Genomic DNA, 21528 nt, shown 5'->3' with positions numbered 1-21528 from the left:
GCGGGACCGTCACTCCCTCTCGGAGCGAAGGATCTGCCGCCGAATTACCGCCGTAGACTGGAGCGGCGGTAGAGCTGCTGCCGCTTGTGATCGCGTTTTTTTTCCCCCCCCTGCTTGGGGAGACAAAAATGCTAGAGCCGGCCCTGGTTGAGGATGTGCGCCTGATGCTTCGTTTCTACCATAGCTAGAAAAGTAGAAATGACACTTAGAACCAGACACTGCATCTGAGCTGAGCCAACCATCCATGTGTAGCTTATACCATCCCTACAAGCAGGCACTTGCATCACACGCCCAGTCCCACAGAAGTATGTATACAGGGTCCCAGGATATGAGACACACAAGGTGTGCGAGGCAATCTCTTTTATTGGACCATCTTCTGGTCCAATAACAGACATTACCTCACCCACCTTGGCACACCAAGAAATAGTTGATAAAATCTCATCAGCCACACCCCTTTTCTAGCATCATTTTATTTTCCTAATAACTTCCAAGTCCTAGCAGGGGCAGCACAGGCTTTGGGTCCCTTCGATTCAGTAACAGGCCTAAAAAGAAGAAAAAAAAAGAACAAGCATATTTGGAAAAGTTTATGATCCTTGTGCTGTGGGAAGGGGGAGGATACAGGGTGGGAAAAAGAGAGGGACGATGGGAGGAACAGAGATAACAACTAAGGACTCAGGTATGTTCTTAGAAAAAACCTATCTGCCCGTGACTGACAAGTTTCAGGCTACCCTGGAGTCCCATGGGTATAAATTATAGCACCACTGAAAAGCACCTCTCCAAAGTAGCCCCCAAAAGCTGGTTACATATTTCTTGTTTAGCTGTGGAGCACCTGGGAATAATAAATACAAGCAACACTTTACATTCATTAATGTGTCAAATACAGCACACGGTATTCTCCACGTAGCTAACTGATGGAACACAGCCGCTCCTGGCTATTAACTAGAGGGCTATTACGTTTAATTATCTGCAGTTGTGTGTCAGGTCCTGTTACATTTACACTGTAAATACATCTTCCAGCTGAAAGCCTTAGGAGGGTAAAGACAAATGGAAAAACACACCCAGCTAAAACGCGTAAAGGTCGAAGCATGGAGAGTGCAGTCCAGAGCGAAAGAAACGTTTGTGACCATGGGGCAGCAAAAGGTAGATTCGCTCACAGAGATTTAATTGGGGAGATTCCACTAGTTTTAAAATGAGTGAGGAAGTAAAGCATCAAGGGTAGCTGACCTCCTTTCTGTTTCCAGTACCGCATTCTTGTGCACCAAACTCTATGCCCAGGATGGGAGGAATATTTCCAACGGATGGGGGGTTTCTTGTCACTACTTGCGTTAACTGCAGGCCAGGCCAGTAGTGCTTCACAGTCCCTGAAGCTCTCATTCGCTCAATTACATAAGAAGAGGATTTTTTAAAATTTAAACACGTGAGATCAGATTTTCCAAATCCTTGCTGACCTTGCTGTTTGAGACGGCTGGTCTGGGCGAAGTGTTGCTAGGTACGCTATGTTCCCAATGGGGTTGGGTGCCCTGGGAATACCTGCTGCAAAAGCAGCGGGAGGAGGAAAGCGTACAGGATGACGGCATCGAAGCAGTTTTAACTTGTCTCCGCTTTCTGAGTGAGGGTGAAAAGTGCTGGTGAAAAGCGAGATCCTAGGAGCACAGGGTCTGCTTGCCTAAACCAGGGCAGTGCAGAGGTTTGCAGGCTGGAACTCCTGGGAGGAACCTTTCCCCTGCGGCGGAGGGGGAGCAGAGATGGTTCAGGGGCTCTAAGCTGTCAGTGCAGAGAGTCAGGTACCAGGGAAAGCACAGTTGCCCTGCGGTGGAGTGGTACAGGAGGTGTCAGACTGGATGGAATGTTGTTCTCACTGGCTGTGATGTTGGGGTGGAGAAGATTGGCTGAGAGGTGAGCAGTGTGAAGTGTACAGATCACCTGAAATAACCTAGGGAGGAGGAAAAGAGACCGTGTGGATTGTAAGCGCTTTGGGGCAGGAATCATCTCCTTGTTACATGTTTGTACAGCACCTAGCACCAAGGGGGTGGGGCCTCTAGATGTTATTGCAATGCAAACAGCAGCATAACAACTCCTATCAAATAAAAGCAAGAGACTCCAGACCCCTCTAATGTATAAGCTATACCTTCTGTCCTCCTCCATCGCTCTTCGGGAACCTAGCTTTCCAGCCTCTGCTGTGAGCGAACTGAGCTCGTTTAAAACTCATGCTTCCCAAACATGTACTCTCTGCAGAGGACAGCTCCTGGGGACGCACTGCACAGGTGTGCAATCTGTCTGCCCTTGGCTCTAGAGTGCTTGGTGAGCAGCACCGCCGCACAGAGTAGGGGCTTCCTGTTTGCGATGCACGCTTAGTGGATTGGTTTGGTTACAGGTCCCCCCTCTTAAACTGGGTGTACTGCCAGCCAGGCCATTTTTAATCTCCTTCAAGAGTGTGAGAAGCTCCATGGTGCTTTCCTAAGGCAAACAATTGTTAAGTGGGCTCATTCTGCTTCCCACCAGGCACCACTCCCCATGAACGTAGCGAACTGGATGGAGGGCACGGCTTTGGGGTACAGACGGATAGCTATCAAGGCTGCTAACACGAGAAGGAGCAGTAGTCCACAGGCTAACAGTCATGTACAGCTATTGCGGAGTTACAGGGGAACACAGCTGTACAAAGTATATATAGGGAGAGTCCCTCCGTCCACCCCGGTCTGTGATCTGAGCTCCCCACATGGCCTTCTAGAGACCCATTTGGGCTGTGAGATTTGGGGGCATCATTGGTGGATAAATTAAATCCACTTACAGTACTTAGAGTGTACATTCTTTAGGGAAGTGACTGTCTTTTTGTTCTGCCTATCACAGTGGGGTCCCGGGCCATGTCTAGGGCTCCTAGGTGCTATGATAATACAAATAATAAATAGTAATAATAATAATAATAATCAGCCGCCTGGTACCGATCTAGCCTTCCCTGCACCCTCTCCCAGGCTGGCGGCCCAGCCGACATGCTCTGACCTCACATTAGCAGATGGGGTCATCATCTTTTTCTCCATTTCTCTCCAGTCTTCTTCCACTGTCTATATTCATTAGTGCTTCTATGCCACCACCTCAGCTGACCTTCTAACGCGTTGACCTGAGACAGCAAGACAAAGATCACACCAGCTGCCAGGTGGGGAATTCTCCAAGCTCCTCTCCCCACCCAAAATTCTGCAGCCTGCACTCCCCAAACTTGAGTGCACCCTGAGATTAGGCAGAGGCTGGCTAACGTTTCGTTCCCACTGCCGAGTGCAATTTGGACATGCCTCTGCACTGCGGGGTCTCAGCTGAAGCAAATGCAGAGGGATGCTGAGAATGAGTCCCATTCTGGAGGTACTTCAGAAGGCCAGGCAGACTCATGGAAGATGCGAGGCTGGACCTCAGGGCTCTGGGACGGAGTCTGAGAAAGGTGAACCCCCCAACAGTAATCCTTACCCAGCAAGAATCTCCTACCAGTCCTGCCCTCCTCCTCCTCTCTCTGCCCTCTGGCTCCTGGGGCTACCCCTAGTTCCCTCTGCTCAGTCACTCCCACTTCTGAGGGAGGGAACAAGCCACACCCACTACACTTGGCAGCTTTATACAGGGCATTACATCCTGTTCACGGGTGGTTGAGGGGAAGAGCCCCGATGCCATATGAAGTCCTACCTGTTTCCGTAGGAAAGAGACGGTCTTTTCTAGGTCAGCCACAAAGGACTCAAGGTCCTGCTGGGAAGAATGGTCATGGGAAGAATCTTCGTTTCTGTAAGCAGGGACAGAGAAAGTGAAAACGTTCACTCGTGAATTTCCTGGCTGTGCGGGTATTTCAAAGTGTGACCCTGGCTGTACACTCAGGTTCTGTGTTTAATGTTCCTGCTTTTCTAAATCAAAAGGAGTTTATGGGCCAGATTCTCAAGGGTTCAAGAGCCCAGAGTCACCGGCAAAACGTCCATGCAACTGTTTGCCTAATTTGCACAAGCACTTACCATGACTGAGTGCAACCCCCAAATTTACACCTTTGGTGAATGTACATAGTGATTAGATGTGCAATTACAGATTTTTTTGCGTGTGTGGCCTTAGGCTCCTGAGATTTTGAGACTCTGCCCTACAATGTTCATTCTCTCGTTTTCATGTGCTCTCACCCAGCGATGACACGTCACAGGGAAAGAGCAGCACACAATACCTGCATATGTACGGTCAATAATACAGGACCCCGATGCAGTGCTCATTAAAATCAACGGAAAGACTCCTACCATCTCCAGTGGGCTTTGCATCAGGCTCAGAGTTTGTATTTGTGTGATATCGTAGTTCCCTAAACAGCACCATAACTCAGATCTTAGCAGAATCCAGCACTCTATCTAGACAAAACAGTTTATTCAGTCATATATAATTTGATCTATTTCGTTTTGCAAATATCTCTGCAGTCTAGTCCTTAGCTCAGGTTGGCAGATTTCAAATGATCACATGCCCGCGCACACAAAAACGGAAAACCCTTGTGACGGTAGAGAAAGGGAAGGTGAAAAATGCAGAGGTACCGCACCTTGGGACGGCAGGGTTGTGCTTAGAAGGGTTTTCTTCTGGGTAGCTGAAGCTGGGAGACCTCTTGCTCCGGAATTGCTGAGAAAGAGCATTGAACTGCCCTCTGGTTCTGCAGTCTGGAGGAAGGAAAGGAGACTTTGGAGTGATGTTCGGTCTGGAAATCCTGCCCTTTTGCTTGAATTTCCCCTCCTTCCAATCTCCCCACTCAGCATAAGCCTCCATCGGCCTCTATGCAGCTAGAACAATTACATCAAGCAGTTCTGAGTTGGTGCGTTCCACTGCACAAGCACATGGAGCAAGAACCTCTCCTGGGCTGGAACACCATTCGACGTAGGGGCGAGAGCACCAGGCAGCCAGCTCCAGGCCCCGATTCTGAGCGCCGGCCCCCACTGCCACTTAGAACTGCAGCCACGGGTGCCAGTGGAGGACTGACGTCACTGAGTGTGGCTTCGCCATGCCCTTACATGCTGGAGGGAGGTGGGCCTGCTGGGATACAGGGCTTGGAAGGGGTACAGCTGCACCAGCAAGGAGGGGTGCCCAGGTTGCAGCAGACGTTAACTTAATAAAGAATCCGGCCAATGGATTTTCCAGGACATACAATTTATTCAGGGCGTCGGCATCCTTCCCTATGGAGACGACAGACCCAAGTTTGCTCCTTCAAAAGGTCCCTGGTGATCACTCCGACATCAGGAGACCCAGCCTTCTCTGGGCCGCTCCAGACTGAGTTACGTTGATTCAAAAGGGACCCAAAGGCCTGACGCTGCGAGGGGCTGTGCTGCTTCCACTCCCCCAGAAATTAGTGCCCGTTACGGCACTGGCAGCTCAGTCCCTGACCTTTCAAGATCAAACCTGACTCCTCCAGGACTGGCCTGGGGAGTGCGGGGTTTGATTCCCACGCCTGGTCACTTGCAGGGTGTGGAGGGGGAAACAGGGAGTGGCACTGATGGTCTCTGGAGTGAGTCCGGTACGGCCCTCCTTGGCCAGTGGTTGTGACCTGATGCCTTCAGAGCGAAAGTGGGGAAGGGAAACCTCTTGAAGCTCAGAGGAGCCGGGAATAATAATCCAGAAATTCTTGGAATTGGCGCCTTCTCTTCCTTCGTTTTCTTCCCCTCTTTACTAATTCCCATGGCTTGGCACGAGCCAATCTCTCTCTCCAGCTCCACCTACCAACAGCCCCTCTTGCCCAGAGCAAAAGGCGGCAGCAGCAGCAGCATCTACCTTCCACGGAGACTCCAGCCAGTCCCTTCTACAGTTGCCCCCTGTTTTTTAGGCTGCACGCTTTGGGGGTGCAATCATGCTAATGCTCCACTTGAACTAAGGGGTGGAATCCTGGAGGCTGCTGGGGATTGACTGGCCACAGGACCAGAAGTGCTAGGATCAAGGGGAAGGAGGAACCCATCATATTTTGAGACCCCTGCCTAAATATAAGCAGATTGTTAAATATACAGCGCGCGTCTGTATTTAATGGTAATAATACCACCTCACTCTTAGACAGTGTTTTTCATCAGTAGATCTCAAAGCATTTTCCACAGGTGAGTGTCATTATCCCATTTTACAGTTGGGGAAACTGAGGCACAGAGAGGGGAAGTGGCTTGTCTAAGGTCACCCAGCAGGGCAGTGACAGAGCTGGGACTAGAACTCAGGTCTCCTGGGTCCCAGTGCAGGCCACACTGCCTGCATAGATATACAGATATTTCTTGTGTGTTTGTACAGCGTCCGGCACAGCGAGGTCCCGGTTCATGACAGGGGCTCTTAAGTGCTACAGAAATACCAATGATATGTAATAAGAATGAGCTGTGACTTCCTGCCTGCAGAGGAGTTACGTACATCATAAAACCATCCCTTGTATCTCTTTCAGAGAGAGAGAGAGAGAGAGAGAGAGAGAGCGCATAAAAGGACTCCTCCCAACCTGAACCCACGTGCCGATCGACACAACAGCGGCACTGAGCCCACCTTCGCAGCAGTCCTGCCACATGCGGAGATCAACCGCCGGGATCTCCTCGCAGTTGACCATGCCTTGGGGGTAGGATGCCACCTGGAACACGTCCCTCTGGAGTTGTCGGACATGGTCGCTGTTGTCGCAGATGATGCGAGCCAGCGATGTCTGCCTTATCTGAGTCACCTGGGCTGGGGTGAAGACTCCAGGATTCTCGTACCAAAACCTACAGGGGATTGCAAGCCATGGTATCGCTGAGGCTAACCAGCAGTAATGCCGGGCGAGGAGAGGCCAAGATGTGGGGAAAGGCCAGGCAGGGCGGGGGATGTGCAAAGGGGTAGGGCGCCAGTATTTACATTTCAGGACCTGAGTTTAATTTGTGGCTTAAGTGGACTTGAGTCTGAGGGTCTCACAGGCCTTACGGAGTGACTACTCAAGTCTGACCCTTCCCCTCCCTGCGGGATACCTAGTAGAACCAGTTCCATCCCAAGACAAGCTCAGAACGGCAAAAGCTATAGTGTAGTGGGCTAGGATTGCGACGCCCTCGCATTCTTTCTGCAGGTAACCAGAGCGATCAATGGCACTACTGACATCACATGCACCAAATTCGCCCCGCATTAAGCTCCCAACCCTGTCCCCACACCCATACTTTTCTAGCATTCCCACAGCAGATGACAACTTAAAACCTTGAAAGTACAATGAAGCCCAAGTGAATTAATCTTTAACTAAGAACAAGATAAGATTCCTGAACTGCCATAAGTCCTTGAGCAGATACACAGAAGGGAGGAGAACAGAGCCTGCCCTACATCCTTATTCCCCTACCCAAAGAACCATCACAGCCTTGGAACCCAGGGGAAATTAGGAATTGTTCCTTTCATGTCTCCCCAAGAGGAGTGATCTCCCCAAGCAGAATACTGGGGGGGTTGGTTTGACCAGAAATGATGGTACCTATCCCCATCTCTGAGTCTTCGGAACTGTGTTGCTAGCAGGCACATCAATGTTGGTCCAACTCTGGTCCCAGGGACAAGATCTTCCACCATCAGTGCTGGAAACAGGTCAATGTTTTTGGTAGTCCCATATAAACTGCACAGTGAGAGGCAAAAAGGAAAAGATTATCAGAGGGCGGAAAGCAATCTTGGCTGGAGTATTGCTTCATTTGAATAGGAATCTGGGTACAAGCAGCTCATCTGGGCAACATTTGGACAGTAAGTACTGTGAGCTATCTAGACAACAGAAGGGAGGGCTTAACTCCGCAATAAGAAGTAGTAACCCAGACAGACAACAGGCAATTTAGTCCTCTTGGAAAACAGCTACCAGGGACTGAGGTTGAAACCCAAAGAGTAACATACCAATCCCCTGATACAGTACTAGAGGTTGAGAAGTAAGGGATTGCTCGCTTGGAAATTTCCAGGTATTCTAGTTGTTATACCACGGCTATCACCCTGGCTTCTGAACCCCATCGCAGTAGAGCGGATCAGCTGATAGGTGCTAGGGGAGGGCAATACCATTGGTAGATTGATCTCATGGGCCAAACCACAGTACCTCCTGAGCTTTTCCCTGATCTCCAGGTTTTTGATCTCGTTCCGGAGGTCTTCAAACTCCTGTGCCGACGTGAGGTTGCAGAAGACCCTGAAGTCATTGTATGGGGGGATGCCGTGGTCCCTCCCCCGCTGGATGTTGATTGCTGCCAGATCCAGTGAGACAGAGTGCGCCATGGAGAAGAGCTTCTCGGTCAGTTCCATGTTCAGGAGCTCGGAGGGAACCCGCATTTTCCCAGGGACCCCGAACAGACCACGGAGGAGAGGATCAATCCCTCCTTCCTGGGTGATCCTGAAAGGGGAGAAAAAGGCCTTGTGGAGGGGGACGTGGCCTTGGCGAATGGGCTGGAAGGTTTCATTCAGCCGATACAGGACGGGGTTGATCAGCGTGTGTCCGAACCGGAAGGCCGCGGTGGCGAAGGCATTGAGGATTCCAGCGTTGACGTTGGGGTCGTAGCCTTTGTATTCGCCCAGCACCTTCATGCCAGCTTCCCCGAGGATCTTGGGGAGCCAGTGCGCGTAGGTGATGTGCTGCATCTGGGCGCCCACCATTTTGCGCGCCTCGTGGTAGAGCGTATCCCCATCCCAGTGGGGATTCAGGGCCCACAGCTCGGCAGCAAGGCGGTTGTGCTCCCGGAACCAGACGGTGTGCATGGCTGTGAGGCCCAGCTGCTCGTTGGCCCGGTGATCCCCCGCCAGGAAGCACAGCACGGGGCTCTCGTTCTCATCCCGCATACACTCAGTGGGCGGCCCCACTGCAAATGGGAGGAGGTATTTTCCCGAGCTGGGCACCGCTTGTCCTTGTTTTAGCAGCCCTCTCTGGCTGCTCAGGTCCCTCAGCTCCTGAGATTCCTGCTCCGTGCTGCCGTAGACGTTGGAGGCGTCGATGTAAGAGGTCAGGTGGTTGATCTGTTCCCTGGGGTAGACTGAGTTCATCAGCAGGGAGGTCATCCCGCTGCCGCACACGGGGCTGGAGCGGACAAAGAACATGCAGCGCCCGTTCCTCACCCGGGGGTCATTCTCCGGGATCACGACGGAGAAGCACGGTGGGTCATTGGTGCACACCTCACTGCAGGGTGCCCCGTCCGAGAACCGCGACATGCTGATGGCTGCCACCGTCTGGTCCATGTCATGGTCCAGAAACTGGCCCCACTGCATGAGCATGTGAGTGAACTGGTCGTCGGAGGTGATGGTTTCTGTCCCTATCATGGCTGTGGAGACAAGACGAGGCAGCGGCAGGGGCAGCTCCCTGGAGTCTTCCGCCAAAGAGAAGCCCCGCGGCAGGTTAAAGCCGTTCTGGTAGGCCGGCTTGAGGAGGCGCTGGAAGGCTGTGAGGGACGCACCCCACATCGGGTGCTGGAGATTGTTACAGGAGCCATCATGGGTCCTGTACTGCTTGTGAAAACAGATGTCAGAGCAGTTGGGCGTGCGGCGGTGGGCGGAGCAGCCAGACAGGTTGGCGATCACGTTCAGGTAGTGAGGGGAGACCAGGTCGTTGTAACGGTAGCCTGTGAGGGAACCCCAAAACAACACATTAGAGCATGGCCATCGGAGACACACACCCTGCCATCCCACACGAGGGCTAATTGGGGTCTGTCATCAGTACCCTGAGGGTGGACAAGGCCAACTTGATCGCTAGCCGGTATGTGGAGTGTAGGGACTGCGACTGATTGTGGGAGGGTGAAGGAAGAATAGTGAGGTACTGGCCCCATCATGGAATGGTGGACGGAGGCAGGGTAAGGTATAAACATTACAGAGAGGGTAATGTAGGATGTTGTGGTGTCTGGGCCATGCCATGAGCGTGGGCCTGGTTTCCAGTCCCTAATTAGGATGTTTGTTTTGTTTTTATGTCTTTATAGTCATTACAGGGCTGCCATCTGAGCACCTCACAATCTTTAATGTAGGTAGCCTCAGAGCAGCCTTGTGGACTGGGAAGGCATTATCCCCACTTGACAAACGAGGGGCTGAGACACCGAGACAGACCGGAGCTGTGGCTACACGACAAGCGCGACAACAGCATAACTGCAGCTACTCCGCTTTTGTCTAAACACTTGCTCCGGCAATGGAAGGGGTTTGTCCGCCACTGTCGTAAATCCACCCCCTTCATAGACGGCTGCTAGGTTGATGGAAGAATTCTTTCATTCATCCAGCAGTGTCTATGTTGGGGCTTAGGTCAACTTCACTACGTCTCTCAGGAGGGTGAATTTTTCACAGCCCTGAGACATGTAACCAGGCCAACCTAAGTTTGAGGTGTAGACTGGGCCTAAGTGACTTGCCCATGGTCACTCAAGAAGTCTGTAGTCGAGTGGGGAAGTGAACCCAGGCCTTAACCACTGGGCTATGCTTTCCACTTTGCAGGGCATTCTATGCTCTTCATGCCTATAGCTGAAAGTTGGATGGAAGATGATGGTCAGGATAAGGAGCAGAGTTAATCACTGGTGTTGGATCCTGGATAGTCCATGTCTCCACTTACTGATATTTAAGTGTTTTGAACTTTTAGTACAATGTTCTAACTTCCCACCTTGCAACAGTCTGGCGTTGCTGTTTTTTTAACTTTATTCTCCCCCTGAATTTCCTGATGTTCTACTGTCGGATCAGAAATAACCAGTCATACCTGTGCCATTCATGTCCACGATCAACCCCTGTTGGACATGGTCTTGGATCAGTTGCAAGGTTCTTTCGAAGATCTCGCCAGCCCGGGCTGTTTCGATGGTGTAAGGGTCCCGGGGGTAACGGAAGAGTGCCAGCAAGTCATTGGGAGTTTTGGGTCGCCTGTTTCAGAAAATTAAAAGTGGGTTACAAGGGATTCTTGATTACTGAAATGAATATTTCCCTGATGTTAACAAGATGTTTCAGGCAACCTGGGTCACAGTCTAGACCTATTCAGGAGAGATATCCCAACAAGTATTCATGTTAGTGATTCAACTTGTCTGCCTGCTAGAGCTGATCAGGAAAGGATTCCACCCCCACCCCAATGAAAAAAAATTAATGAACATTTTCACAATTATTCATAATTTCAAAAATGTTTCAGTTTTTGGCACCTGAACACCATAACATTTTGGTTGAAGGCCAAAATTTTTTTGGATTTCTTATGAAAACTCCCAAATGTTAAATTAAAATACATCTTTTATGAAATTTCCATTTAATCTAAAGCTACTTTTTGTCAAGAAAAAAGTTCAGATACATATTTTTTGGCCTGCTCCACTGCCCCACAATGAATGAAGTCATCTGCATTTATATACTGACTGTGCTGATCCTTTATTTCTGTGTGTGCTCCGTCCCTTTGAACAGCTCAAGGTTACAATCCCATTCCTCTTCCAGTTGTATTGTCTCCTACAAAACAGTCTCAAGGGACTTGAGAGATGGGGTTCCTTTGTAAGACAATTCTACAGTCAAATGGGTCTCCCCGTTATGATTTTTTACCCTATCAAGCCTATGTTTACTAACTTGGCTCACCAGAAACCTGAGATGGAACTATAGCAGTGAGGTATAAAACATGGTTTCAGAGCATCTCCACCCAGTATATTTCTGATCTCCATCTGCTGTCACTTTTGCAGCTCAGATCTTATCCCCAAGCAGCCTTACTTGCTAAACAGCTCAGTGCGCGTTGAATTGATAGCATGGTCCACACTGCTGATGGCTTCCTGTATTGACGTGGCTACAAAGGTGTCGCCACTCCGACCAACGTCCGTGGCTTTCAAGGAATCAAGAGAGAATAAGGAAATTAAATGACTTCATTTTACTTTGGTTTTCCAACCTTGAGAGAACTTGGCGAGACTTTTGTGCATCAGTGTCCACTACAAAATAGAACTTCATTGCCGTGTGCCGTCATAAACAACTTGGGGTAGATTTGGGTCTCAGTTTGCAGGATAGTTATGAACTGAAATCACTGCCCTAGCATACAAGAGACCACACCGCAGGATGACAACATGCCAGCTTAGACCGAGGGGAGCACCCCAAGATTTTGGTCTGTGAACATTCGCTTGCATAAGATATCTGAATTTGCTTCAGCTGTAGTTGTCATGTTCACAGATCTTCTAAAGAACATGTTAACTGACAGGTACGTTCATGGCAAGAGTGAGTTTTTTTAACATGAGCCGGTATGCAGGAGTATGCGCTTCAGAAATCTGATTCTAAGGGTCTACACTGCAATCGGGAGGTGTGATTGTATCATGTGTAGACACACCTCAGCTAGCTGCAATCTAGTTAGCTTGCTCAAAAATAGCATGGAGCAGCAGCATGGGCAGTGGCACAGGCTCGCTGCCCATGTACAACCCTGCCTGGGACCCTGGATATGTATTCGAATGGCTAGCCCATGCTGCCACTGCTTCAGTGCTGTTTTTAGTGGCACTAGCTAGATCAAAGCACCTTCTGATTGCTGGGCAGAATCAGATAAACCCTACGTGTTTCCCCTGCCCACTCAAGAACCAGACAATACCTCGTGGCCAGCACGTCACGCCAAAGGTAATCAACCCAGCTCAAATGTGGATATTGACATTGGGAACCGACATGCAACATGTGCTGTTGGAAAACAAGCTACCAACCACGAACGAATCACATTAATTATCCTGTGAGTAATTTCAAACAACAAAGAAGTTAGACAACATCCTAAACGCCTCACAGTCAATTCATGCACAGAGAAGGAGGCTAAATTAATCTAATAAAGGATTGACTATGCACGCTCTTCACCCCTGCGTGCTTGAGAAATGCTTTTAAACCGCCCTTGCTTTGCTTCCAATTTTTTCCTCCTCGATTCTTCCCTTCCCTCCAAGGGTTACCACCGTGATGCTTAACCTGCGGTCTGATTGACAGATGAGTGTTACCTCTCTGACTGCTATTCATTACAATCTCTGCTTCTCCTACCTTCTTACACAGAGCAGTAGTGTGAAAAATGGAGCACGCCTCCCTTCCCCCAATGGATTAGGGTTATAAGCAAGCATTTAAAAGCTTGTCATTGTATTGGCAGAGCAGGAAATAGGTAAGCAGAGCAAGAGAAAGAGAGAATCTTGTAGAGATAAAGCCAAGGGACACTGTACCAGTGATGGTCAGCTGCATGGTCCTGGACGTGAATCCAAAGGTATTCCTGGCTATACACTCATATCTGCCCTGATCAGCCACTCCCAGGTCTCGAATGGATAGGGTCCCATCTTGACTTACATGGAACTTGCCGCTCTCTGTGATCTGAATACCCTCCTGTAGCATGATCAAAAGACAGGAAGACGTTTCAGAGAGAATCCCTCAGCCTAGACTCTGCTCTACCTAGGAAACACACACACAGCTGTCATTGATCGACATGGCCAGCAGATGTCAGGAGAACTCTGTGCAACACAGAAAAGGTATCTGAAAGCAAAAAAAGACACCAGTCCGTTTCACCCCTCATCGCACCCCCAGCAATTCTTTTGGCTAGTTACACTCTTGTCCGGCTTCCCACCCCCCTCTGCTTCCAAACATACATTGTATAGTTCTGAAGGAACTCCGATATGAAATTGCAAAACTACTAACTGTGGTATGCAACCTATTGCTTAAATCAGCCCACGTACTAGATGACTGGAGGGTAGCTAATGTAACGCCGATTTTTAAAAAAGATTCCAGAGGTGATCCTGGCAATTACAGGCCTAACTTCAGCACCAGGTAAAATGGTTGAAACTGTAGTAATGAACAGAATTCTCAAACCCATAGATGAACATGACGTTGAAGAGTCAACGTGGCTTTTATAAAGGGAAACCACGCCTCGCCAATCTATTAAAATTGTTTGGGGGACCAACAAGCATGTGGACAAGAGTGATCCAGGGGAATCTAGTGTAGCTGGACTTTCAGAAAGCCTTTGACAAGGTCCCACACCATGGGCTCTTAAACTAAGTAAGTCATCATGGGGTAAGAGGGAAGGTCCTCTTATCGGTCAGTAACTGGTCAAAGAATAGAAAACAGAGGGTGGGAATAAATGGTCAGCTTTCAGACTGGAGAGAGGTAAACAGTGATGTTCCCCAGGGATCTGTACTGGGGCCAGTACTGTTTAACATATTCATAAGTCATCTGGAAAACAGGGTAAGCAGTGAGGTGGTAAAATTTGCAGACGATAAAAAACTACTCAAGATAGTTAAGTCCAAAGCTGACTGCAAAGAACTACGAAGGGATTTCACAAAACTGGGTGACTGGGCAACAAAATGGCAGATGAAATTCAGTGTCGATAAATGCAAAGTAATGCACACTGGAAAACAATCCTAACTATACACACAAAATGATGTGATCTAAATTAGTTGCTACCACTCAAAAAAGAGATTTTGGAGTCATCGTGGATAGTGGTCTGAAAACATCCACTCAATATGCAGCAGCAGTCACAAAAGCTAAGAGAATGTTAGGAACCGTTAGGAAAGGGATAGATAATAAAATACAAAATATCAAACTGCCAATATATAAATCCATGGTACGCCCACACCTTGAATACTGTGCACAGTTCTGGTTGCCTCATCCCAAAAAAGTAATATTAGAGTTGGACAAGGTACATAGAAGGGCAACAAAAATGATTAGGGGTATGGAACAGCTTCCACCTGAGAAGAGATGAAAAAGACTGGAACTGTTCAGCTTTCAAGAGAGACAACTGAGGGGGGATAAGATAGAGGTCTATAAAATCATGACTGGTGTAGAGGAAGTGCATTAGGAAGTGTTATTTACCTCTTCATAGAACACGCAAACCAGGAGTCTCTCAATTAAATTAATAGGCAGCAGATTTAAAACAAACATAACTAAGGAAGTACATCTTCACACAGTGCACAGTCAACTTGTGGAAATCACTGCCAGGGGATGTCATAAAGGCCAAAAGCATAACTGGGTTCAAATAAAAATAAGATAAGTTCATAGAGAACAGGTCCATCAATGGCTATTAGCTAAGATGGTCAGGGACGCAACTCCTCTGGGTGTCCCTAAGCCTCTGACTGCCAGAAGCTGGAAATGGGCGACAGGGGATGGATCACCTGATGATCACCTGTTCTGTTCATTCCCTCTGGGGCACCTGGCATTGGTCACTGTCAGAAGACAGGATACTGGACCAGATGGACCTTTGGTCTGACCCAGTATGGCTGTTCTTACAATCCACATATATTCATTCATTTCATGTATTACTTTCTCCTCCAGATTCTATACTAGCTTAGAGGCAGGAAGTTGGGATCGTTCTGCTGCAATACAGACATTAAAATTTGAGAAGAGCAAGGGATAAGTCTCAACAGGTTTGGTTCAGATGAGGAATCAAAGTTTAGAGGCTTTTCTGAACCTCTAGGAACAGGTTCTCTCATGAGATCTCAGACTTTCATGGCCTTGGGTGGGTCAGACATATCCAGTATTAAGAAGCCCAAACATTCAAAAATCTTGAGTCAGGCCCATAGAAATCATGAGACTGGGATAAAATCATGAGATCTAAAAAATAAATGTAGGGTTTTTGTTCTTTGCCTTCTGAGTTTTGAGCCTTCAATCTTTTCTTTGCAACCATAAAGGCTAGACCCCCTCAAACTGGGGGTTGGGACCCCTCAGGGGGTCACAAGGTTATTACATGGGGGGGGTCGCAAGCTGTCAGCCTCCACCCCAAACCCTGCTTTGCCTGGGTGTGTTTTTAATTTATAAGTGGGGGGAGGGTTGCACTCAGAGGCTTGCTATGTGAAAGGGGTCACCAGAACAAAAGTTTGAGAACCACTGGGCTAGCAACTTATTTTAAAAAATAAATGAAAATGAGAATCTCATGCAGCTGCCTGTCTCCAAGAGTTGGGGCTTTGGGTAATAAATAAATAAATACATAACTGTCGTATAGTGCTTTTCGTCAGCCAATCTAAAAATAGTTTACAAAGAAGTAAAATGTCAAATATTGAGAGACTAGCAACAGAATCACAAAAGTTGGAGCAGCCCTTCTCTTTGGATTGTGGTGTCTCCTCTTGGCTTTCCAGCTGAAGCCAAGGGATACGTAAGACCTGGTTCTTTTCTCATTTACACTGGTGTAACTCTGGACTAACCACACTGACGTCAACATAGTTTCATGTGCATTAAGCTAAACAAGAACAAGGCGCCCTTATTCCAGAGTAAGAGGGTCCACACATGGAGTTATTCAGAAATAACTGCTCCTGTATAGCTCCATATGTAGACAAGCCCTAAATGAGAAGAGTCAGGCCCATAGAATTCTGTACAGCGCCTAACACTATGGGTACTAATCTTTATTGTGGGTCCCAAGTCCTACCATAATACAAGTAATAAACAGCAATAATAAATAATAGGAATAAAATAAAAACAAACAAACAACAACAAAAATAATAAAAAGTTTCAGTTCCTATTTGAACTGTACTGCTATCCCTTCTTTTTCTCTCCTCCCAGGATTCACTGACGCTCAGCAGATGCTTAAGGAAGACAGTCTATGTCTGAGAGAGCTCCCAATCGAATTAAAATTGAACCTCTTTCACTGCTCCCGGGCCCCAGCCTGTCTGTAGCATTACCCTAGTAGCACAGCTCTGCCACGCCAAACCCAGAGCCAAGTAGAACTGTAGTGATGCAGCCCGCTCCCACCAATGGAGATCCCTGAACACAAGGACAATTTGGACTGTACTAAAATATCCCGTCTTTGGGAGCGTCAAGGATCACTCAAGTCATAGGTTGGGATTAAGTGAAGGCTGTTAAAGTGGAAAGGACAACCCATGTTGCCCAGCTCTTTGTTTTTGACATATAAAAATCCAGCTGGGAAAACTTAGTTCCTCAAAACCTTATTGTTTTCTATCCAGTGTATCTTCTCCCATATTTACTATGCAAGCTTATTTCAAACCGTGACAGCATTAGGTAATGACTAGAGCTGACCGAATTGTTTTTGGTTAATAGTAAATTCGCTGAAAAATACATTTTGGGGGGCACTGAACTTATTCATGAATTCCGGTCAAATTTGGTGAAGAACGTCGGCCAATAAAACCCCCCAGCCAACCGAAAACAAAAATTTGGGAAGTGTCGAAATGGTTCGTTTTGAAAAAAATCAAAAACAAACTATTTTGAACATGTCATTTTGACTCAACATTTAGTTTTGAAACATTGATTCGAATCAGTATCAGAAACATTTGTTTTCTACCCAAATGCAAGTTTTTTTATTTTTTTGTTTCAGCAAGAAAAAAAAAACAACAACAACAAATTCAGTTTCGGTTTGAAACTAACCGAATTTGTTTCAGATATTTTTGGCTCAGCCACTGAACTGGAAAAATCAATGATTCACACTGCTCTAGTAATGACACAGTACCAGGAACACTGCAGCGTGGGGATTGTCAGCTGGGTACAGGGTGACTACGGAATTATAATTCTCTTACTTTGGCCCAGGTGATGGTGGGTCGTGGATCTCCTTGGGCAGCACAGGTGATCACAACATCCTGTCCAGTCTCAGCTACCACATCTTGCGGAGGGTGAAGAAACACAGGGATCACTGTTTAGTGTGAAGAAACAGAGGAATAAATACAAGAAATTTCTTCGTTAAGGGTAACTGAGAAAGTTTGAGTAACATCTCACCAGAGAGTGATGATAAGGCTCCCAGACTCCTGTCTCAAACAACATTTAAAGGGACACTGTCAAGTTAAAACATCATCTGCTTTCCTTGTCTCTGTTACGAACAACACTCTCTCATTTAAATTTCCCTGTTCATCTTCTGCTGCTGTTTGTATTTCTCTCAGCTTGGACAATTACATGGTGGATTTCCCCATTACCTGGAGTTTTTAAATCAAGACTGAATCTCTTTCTAAATGATCTGCTCTAGCTCAAGCAGTAATTATGGCTTGATTCAGAAATTACTGAGTGAGGTTCTCTGGTCCATGTTACGCAGGAGAGAAACTTGATGAATCTATGAATTTACAGAAGCTAGTCAGTTTCTCATGTGATTTTAGTCAGTTTCATTTCCCCAAGGTATGTCTACACTTACCCTGGATCAAGGCTGTGGCGATCGATCCACCAGGGGTTGATTTAGCGGATCTAATGAAGACCCACTAAATTGACCACAGATCGCTCTCCCATTGACTCTGGTACTCCACCGGAATGAGAAGCAGGGCAGTTTCTCCCGTTGACCCAGCGCGGTGTAGACATCGCAACAAGTCAACCTATGGTACGTCGACTGCAGCTACATTATTCACGTCGCTGGAGTTGCATAACTTAGGTTGACTTAACCCTATAGTGTAGGCCTGCCCCCAGTCTCACCAATGCTGCAGTGGGCGATGTTTTTTGTTTAAGAAGATTGTTTCCATAGGAATTTAAAAAAATCATGGAAATACTTCTGTTGTTCTTGTCTTTTGCAAAAGCTCGATTTCAGGAAAATCTAAATTTGGGGTGAAATTTGGCCCGGCAGTTAGTGTTCAGAACAACGATCTCTCAGTAAGATTTACCATTTATACAGAGTGCCAGAACCAGCACTGCTAGGAAAAGAGACAATTATTTTTCCACAGAAAATATCAAAATTGTCATTTTTCAAAGTATCCTACAAAAAATACTATTTTCCCTCCAGTGGGAAAAAAAAAACAAAAGCATAAGAGGAAAAAAAATGGAAAACCATTTTTGGTTAAAAAAAATTTTGTTTTCAAAAACTGAAAACGGTTACCAAAAAATGAACCCAAAGCTAATTTTCTTCAACTAAACAATGCCATGTTTCAGGTTTGGTGGTTGTTGAAATACCAGGACATGTCAAGCCAAATGAAATGTTTCTGCTGGGATTTCCAAAGGAGTCTAAAGCCATTCAATGCCCAGTTCTCATTCCATTATGCTCCCTTGAAAACGTCCCAGCCTGAATGTATTTTTCAGCATTTAAATGTAGGTTTTGGAAGGGCACCACTCAGTGAAAGATCCAGGAGGAGCACTAAAACTAACACTCACCAACTAGATGAGCACTGGTGTAGTCCCTCTCTCCAGTCACTGTCCATGTCAGGCGAGTTTTGATCTGATGTAAACTGGGCAGCTTCATTGACTTCAACGGAACGATGCTGATTTACTGTGGCTAAGAACCTGCACTTGTGTATTTCCCCCCATCCGCTAAAGGAACTTTACTATGGTCCCTCTGCTCCCAAGGCAAAGAGAAATCCATCCCCTAGGAATTCAGGCAATTGCCTTCCTCACCCGATAGCGTCAAACTCAACACACTGTAAAGTGAATGCAATCCATTTGCCAGCTAGTATTTCCCACACACGCTGGCCTGCACTGGTGTACCTCGAGGCGTCACCCAAAGCTGCACCGGGAGGCTCTTGACTCCGATGGCACTGATGGCATGGCATTCATACTGGCCTTGGTCATGCAGGGCAATCCTCATGACGCGCAGGGTGCCGGTGGAGAGGATACTGTGCCTCCGGTCATTTGGCAATGGCCCACCTGATTGCGACAGCAGAATGATGTGTTAGTGAAGCTGTGTGTTACTATTCCATTCATTGAGGGTGGGTGAGTGTGTGTCTGGAATCGGCCCATTCGCACTCTACAACCCTGACCCCCTGCTATCGATGCCCTGAAGCACAATCATCACCTTTCCAGCCAAGGACAAGAAGAGCTGCTGCTCCTACCTTCGTGTCATCCCTAATTTGCTTTACGGCTGATTATGAACTCGGTCTGCATGTGAACTCTTTCTGTGTGGTCAGGTGTCATTTAGGGCACGAACAATACTCCACCAGACCTCTTTATCCTGGGCTGCAATTTGCATGTCCTCTATTAACCACGGGAACAACTTACCCAGAGATGTGGTGGACTCCCCACAATCAAGATGGGATGTTTTTGAAAGGGGTCGGCAGTAGTTCAAACAGGAGTTAATTCGGGGAAGTCCTATGGCCTGTGTTATACAGGAGGTCAGACACTAAAATGGTATTTATTTAACCTTTTCATTGCTGGACAGCCTACCAAGTCCATTCATGCAACAGCCTTGCTAACTCCACAGCCTGTCATGGCACCCCATTCAATGTCCATCCTACAGGAAAACTGCTCCTGGAACACGGGCAGCAACAGGGAAAGGGTTAAAGGAAATGGAGAACATGCTGGTTAAGGAGATCTCAGCTGGCCCTTCTGAACTTGATGGCTGGTCTGCTGCTGTGGAAGCCACAGTGCTGGCAGGGAATTCTTCCCAGCTCGAAACAATTAATTACGGCTTGTGGAGTGTCAGGAAAGCTGGAGGGCCCCTGGGCCAGGGATAACTGGCTCCTGGCCCAGAGACTGTTACATGGGGTCAGTGCCGAGGAGCCATGCTGAGAACCATCCCAGAACTTCAAAGTTCACCCAAGGTCAGTTTTCAAAAGCAAAAAAAGAAACCCCAGGGAGGCATCAGTGGCAAGTTCTCTCCTCTAGCACCCGCTCCCATTAGAAAGAACCCGGTGATGACCAAAAGCCATAGTGCGGTGACACCAATCAGCCACGGCTGTCCAGCCCTCGCTCTCTCAAACCAGGTGAGTGACTGGAACAGACTACGGTTCAGCGTTGCCAAGGACTTCATGATGAAAAAGGGAGTGAAGGAAATGCAGTCTCCAAATCCCTCCTTCCTTCTGACAGTCCTACTTAGGAATGCATACGGGCTTAGGAGTCTCTGTTCTTTTCCTGATTCTTAATGTTACCCTGGATGATGTAATGTAATCAGGGCCAGCCTTACGGGCGGGCAATGAGGGCGACTGCTGTGGGGTGTCGTGGTCAAGAGGGTGCTGGCACCTGGGCAGGGTAAGAGGCATGCGCCTGCCAGGCGTGCTCTGCTCCCTGCTTGTGGCTTTGTTGGCCGGCGCAGTGTCCCGGCTTGGTGGAGGGGACGAGTGGGTCAGGCCAGCTCCCAGTCAGGGGAGGGGCTGAAGCTGTGGGGGTTACTTGCGACTGGGGAGGGTCTGCCCCAAGGGTGAGCTGCGGGAGCCCTGGCGGGCCCAGGGGAGCACCCTGCAGGGTGGGCTGGGGCCAGGGCTGGCCTTGCCCCTGGGGTTGTGCCATGCGCTGATCCATACTGGGCTGGATGAAGAGACTGCCGGGGGAGAGCCGCTTCTGACCAGTGTCTCCTGCACTCACCCCCGGCTGCCTGGCACAGCCCACCCGCCACGGTAGCCACTCACCCACCCCCAAATGCCTGCAAGCTACTGGCCCTGTAGGCTCAGCCCAGCACAATCGCTCTTGAGAGAGTGGAGTCAAGGCTACAGCCCTGAGGCCAGCAGTTAATCCATCAAAGGTAAAGGAAATTCAATCCAAGTGAAGCAACTGACCTCACTAGTACTTACAGGCTACAGAAGCCAAATTGCCTCTTTCGACCCCTAAGGAAGAGTTTCAGTGACTGCCTTAGGCCCCCTGTACTCTCACAGCAGCCTCCCCCATTTCCCACCAGAATCCTCCACATCCCCGCCAGAGACAATAGGACAGTGCCATGGCCTCTTGGCACCACCTTCCAATTGCTGGAGGGATGAAGGGGGACCACGTTAATGCCACTCCTGAAGCAGCTGGAAGGGTGACTCAGAACCTGGGTATTTCATGTAGTATAATGAACATTTTTTTAAGAGTTGCACTGAGTAAGGATGGGAACGGAGTAAGTGC

At 48.1% G+C, this 21528-nt stretch overlaps 1 protein-coding gene across 3 annotated transcripts in view; it reads right to left on the bottom strand.

Moving 5' to 3' along the window:
• Positions 1 to 113: 113 nt before the first annotated feature.
• LOC117886182 (peroxidasin homolog) overlaps positions 114 to 21528 on the bottom strand; it is a 64070-nt gene continuing 42655 nt past the window's right edge. The window contains exons 12-24 of one of the 3 annotated variants that reach the window (XR_004647892.1): positions 19201 to 19359; positions 17328 to 17440; positions 13044 to 13200; positions 11593 to 11701; positions 10622 to 10779; positions 8012 to 9515; positions 7418 to 7552; positions 6487 to 6695; positions 4535 to 4649; positions 3664 to 3757; positions 2998 to 3115; positions 1225 to 1933; positions 114 to 542 (exon numbers count right to left, since the gene is read on the bottom strand). Coding sequence is in view for 2 of the 3 variants with exons in the window: in XM_034787843.1 (XP_034643734.1) it covers positions 3020 to 3115; positions 3664 to 3757; positions 4535 to 4649; positions 6487 to 6695; positions 7418 to 7552; positions 8012 to 9515; positions 10622 to 10779; positions 11593 to 11701; positions 13044 to 13200; positions 17328 to 17440; positions 19201 to 19359 (2849 nt within the window). In the remaining variant the exon portion in view is untranslated. Of the gene's footprint in view, positions 543 to 571; positions 1934 to 2997; positions 3116 to 3663; positions 3758 to 4534; positions 4650 to 6486; positions 6696 to 7417; positions 7553 to 8011; positions 9516 to 10621; positions 10780 to 11592; positions 11702 to 13043; positions 13201 to 17327; positions 17441 to 19200; positions 19360 to 21528 lie in introns of those variants that run through there. The other 2 variants (XM_034787843.1, XM_034787844.1) reach the window with 2 other exon arrangements.

The sequence above is a fragment of the Trachemys scripta genome, chromosome 12 (genome assembly GCF_013100865.1).
Source record: "Trachemys scripta elegans isolate TJP31775 chromosome 12, CAS_Tse_1.0, whole genome shotgun sequence".
Classification (NCBI taxonomy): domain Eukaryota; kingdom Metazoa; phylum Chordata; order Testudines; family Emydidae; genus Trachemys; species Trachemys scripta.
Note: the sequence above shows the minus strand (reverse complement) of the source record. Positions and strands in the feature narration are given on the sequence as shown.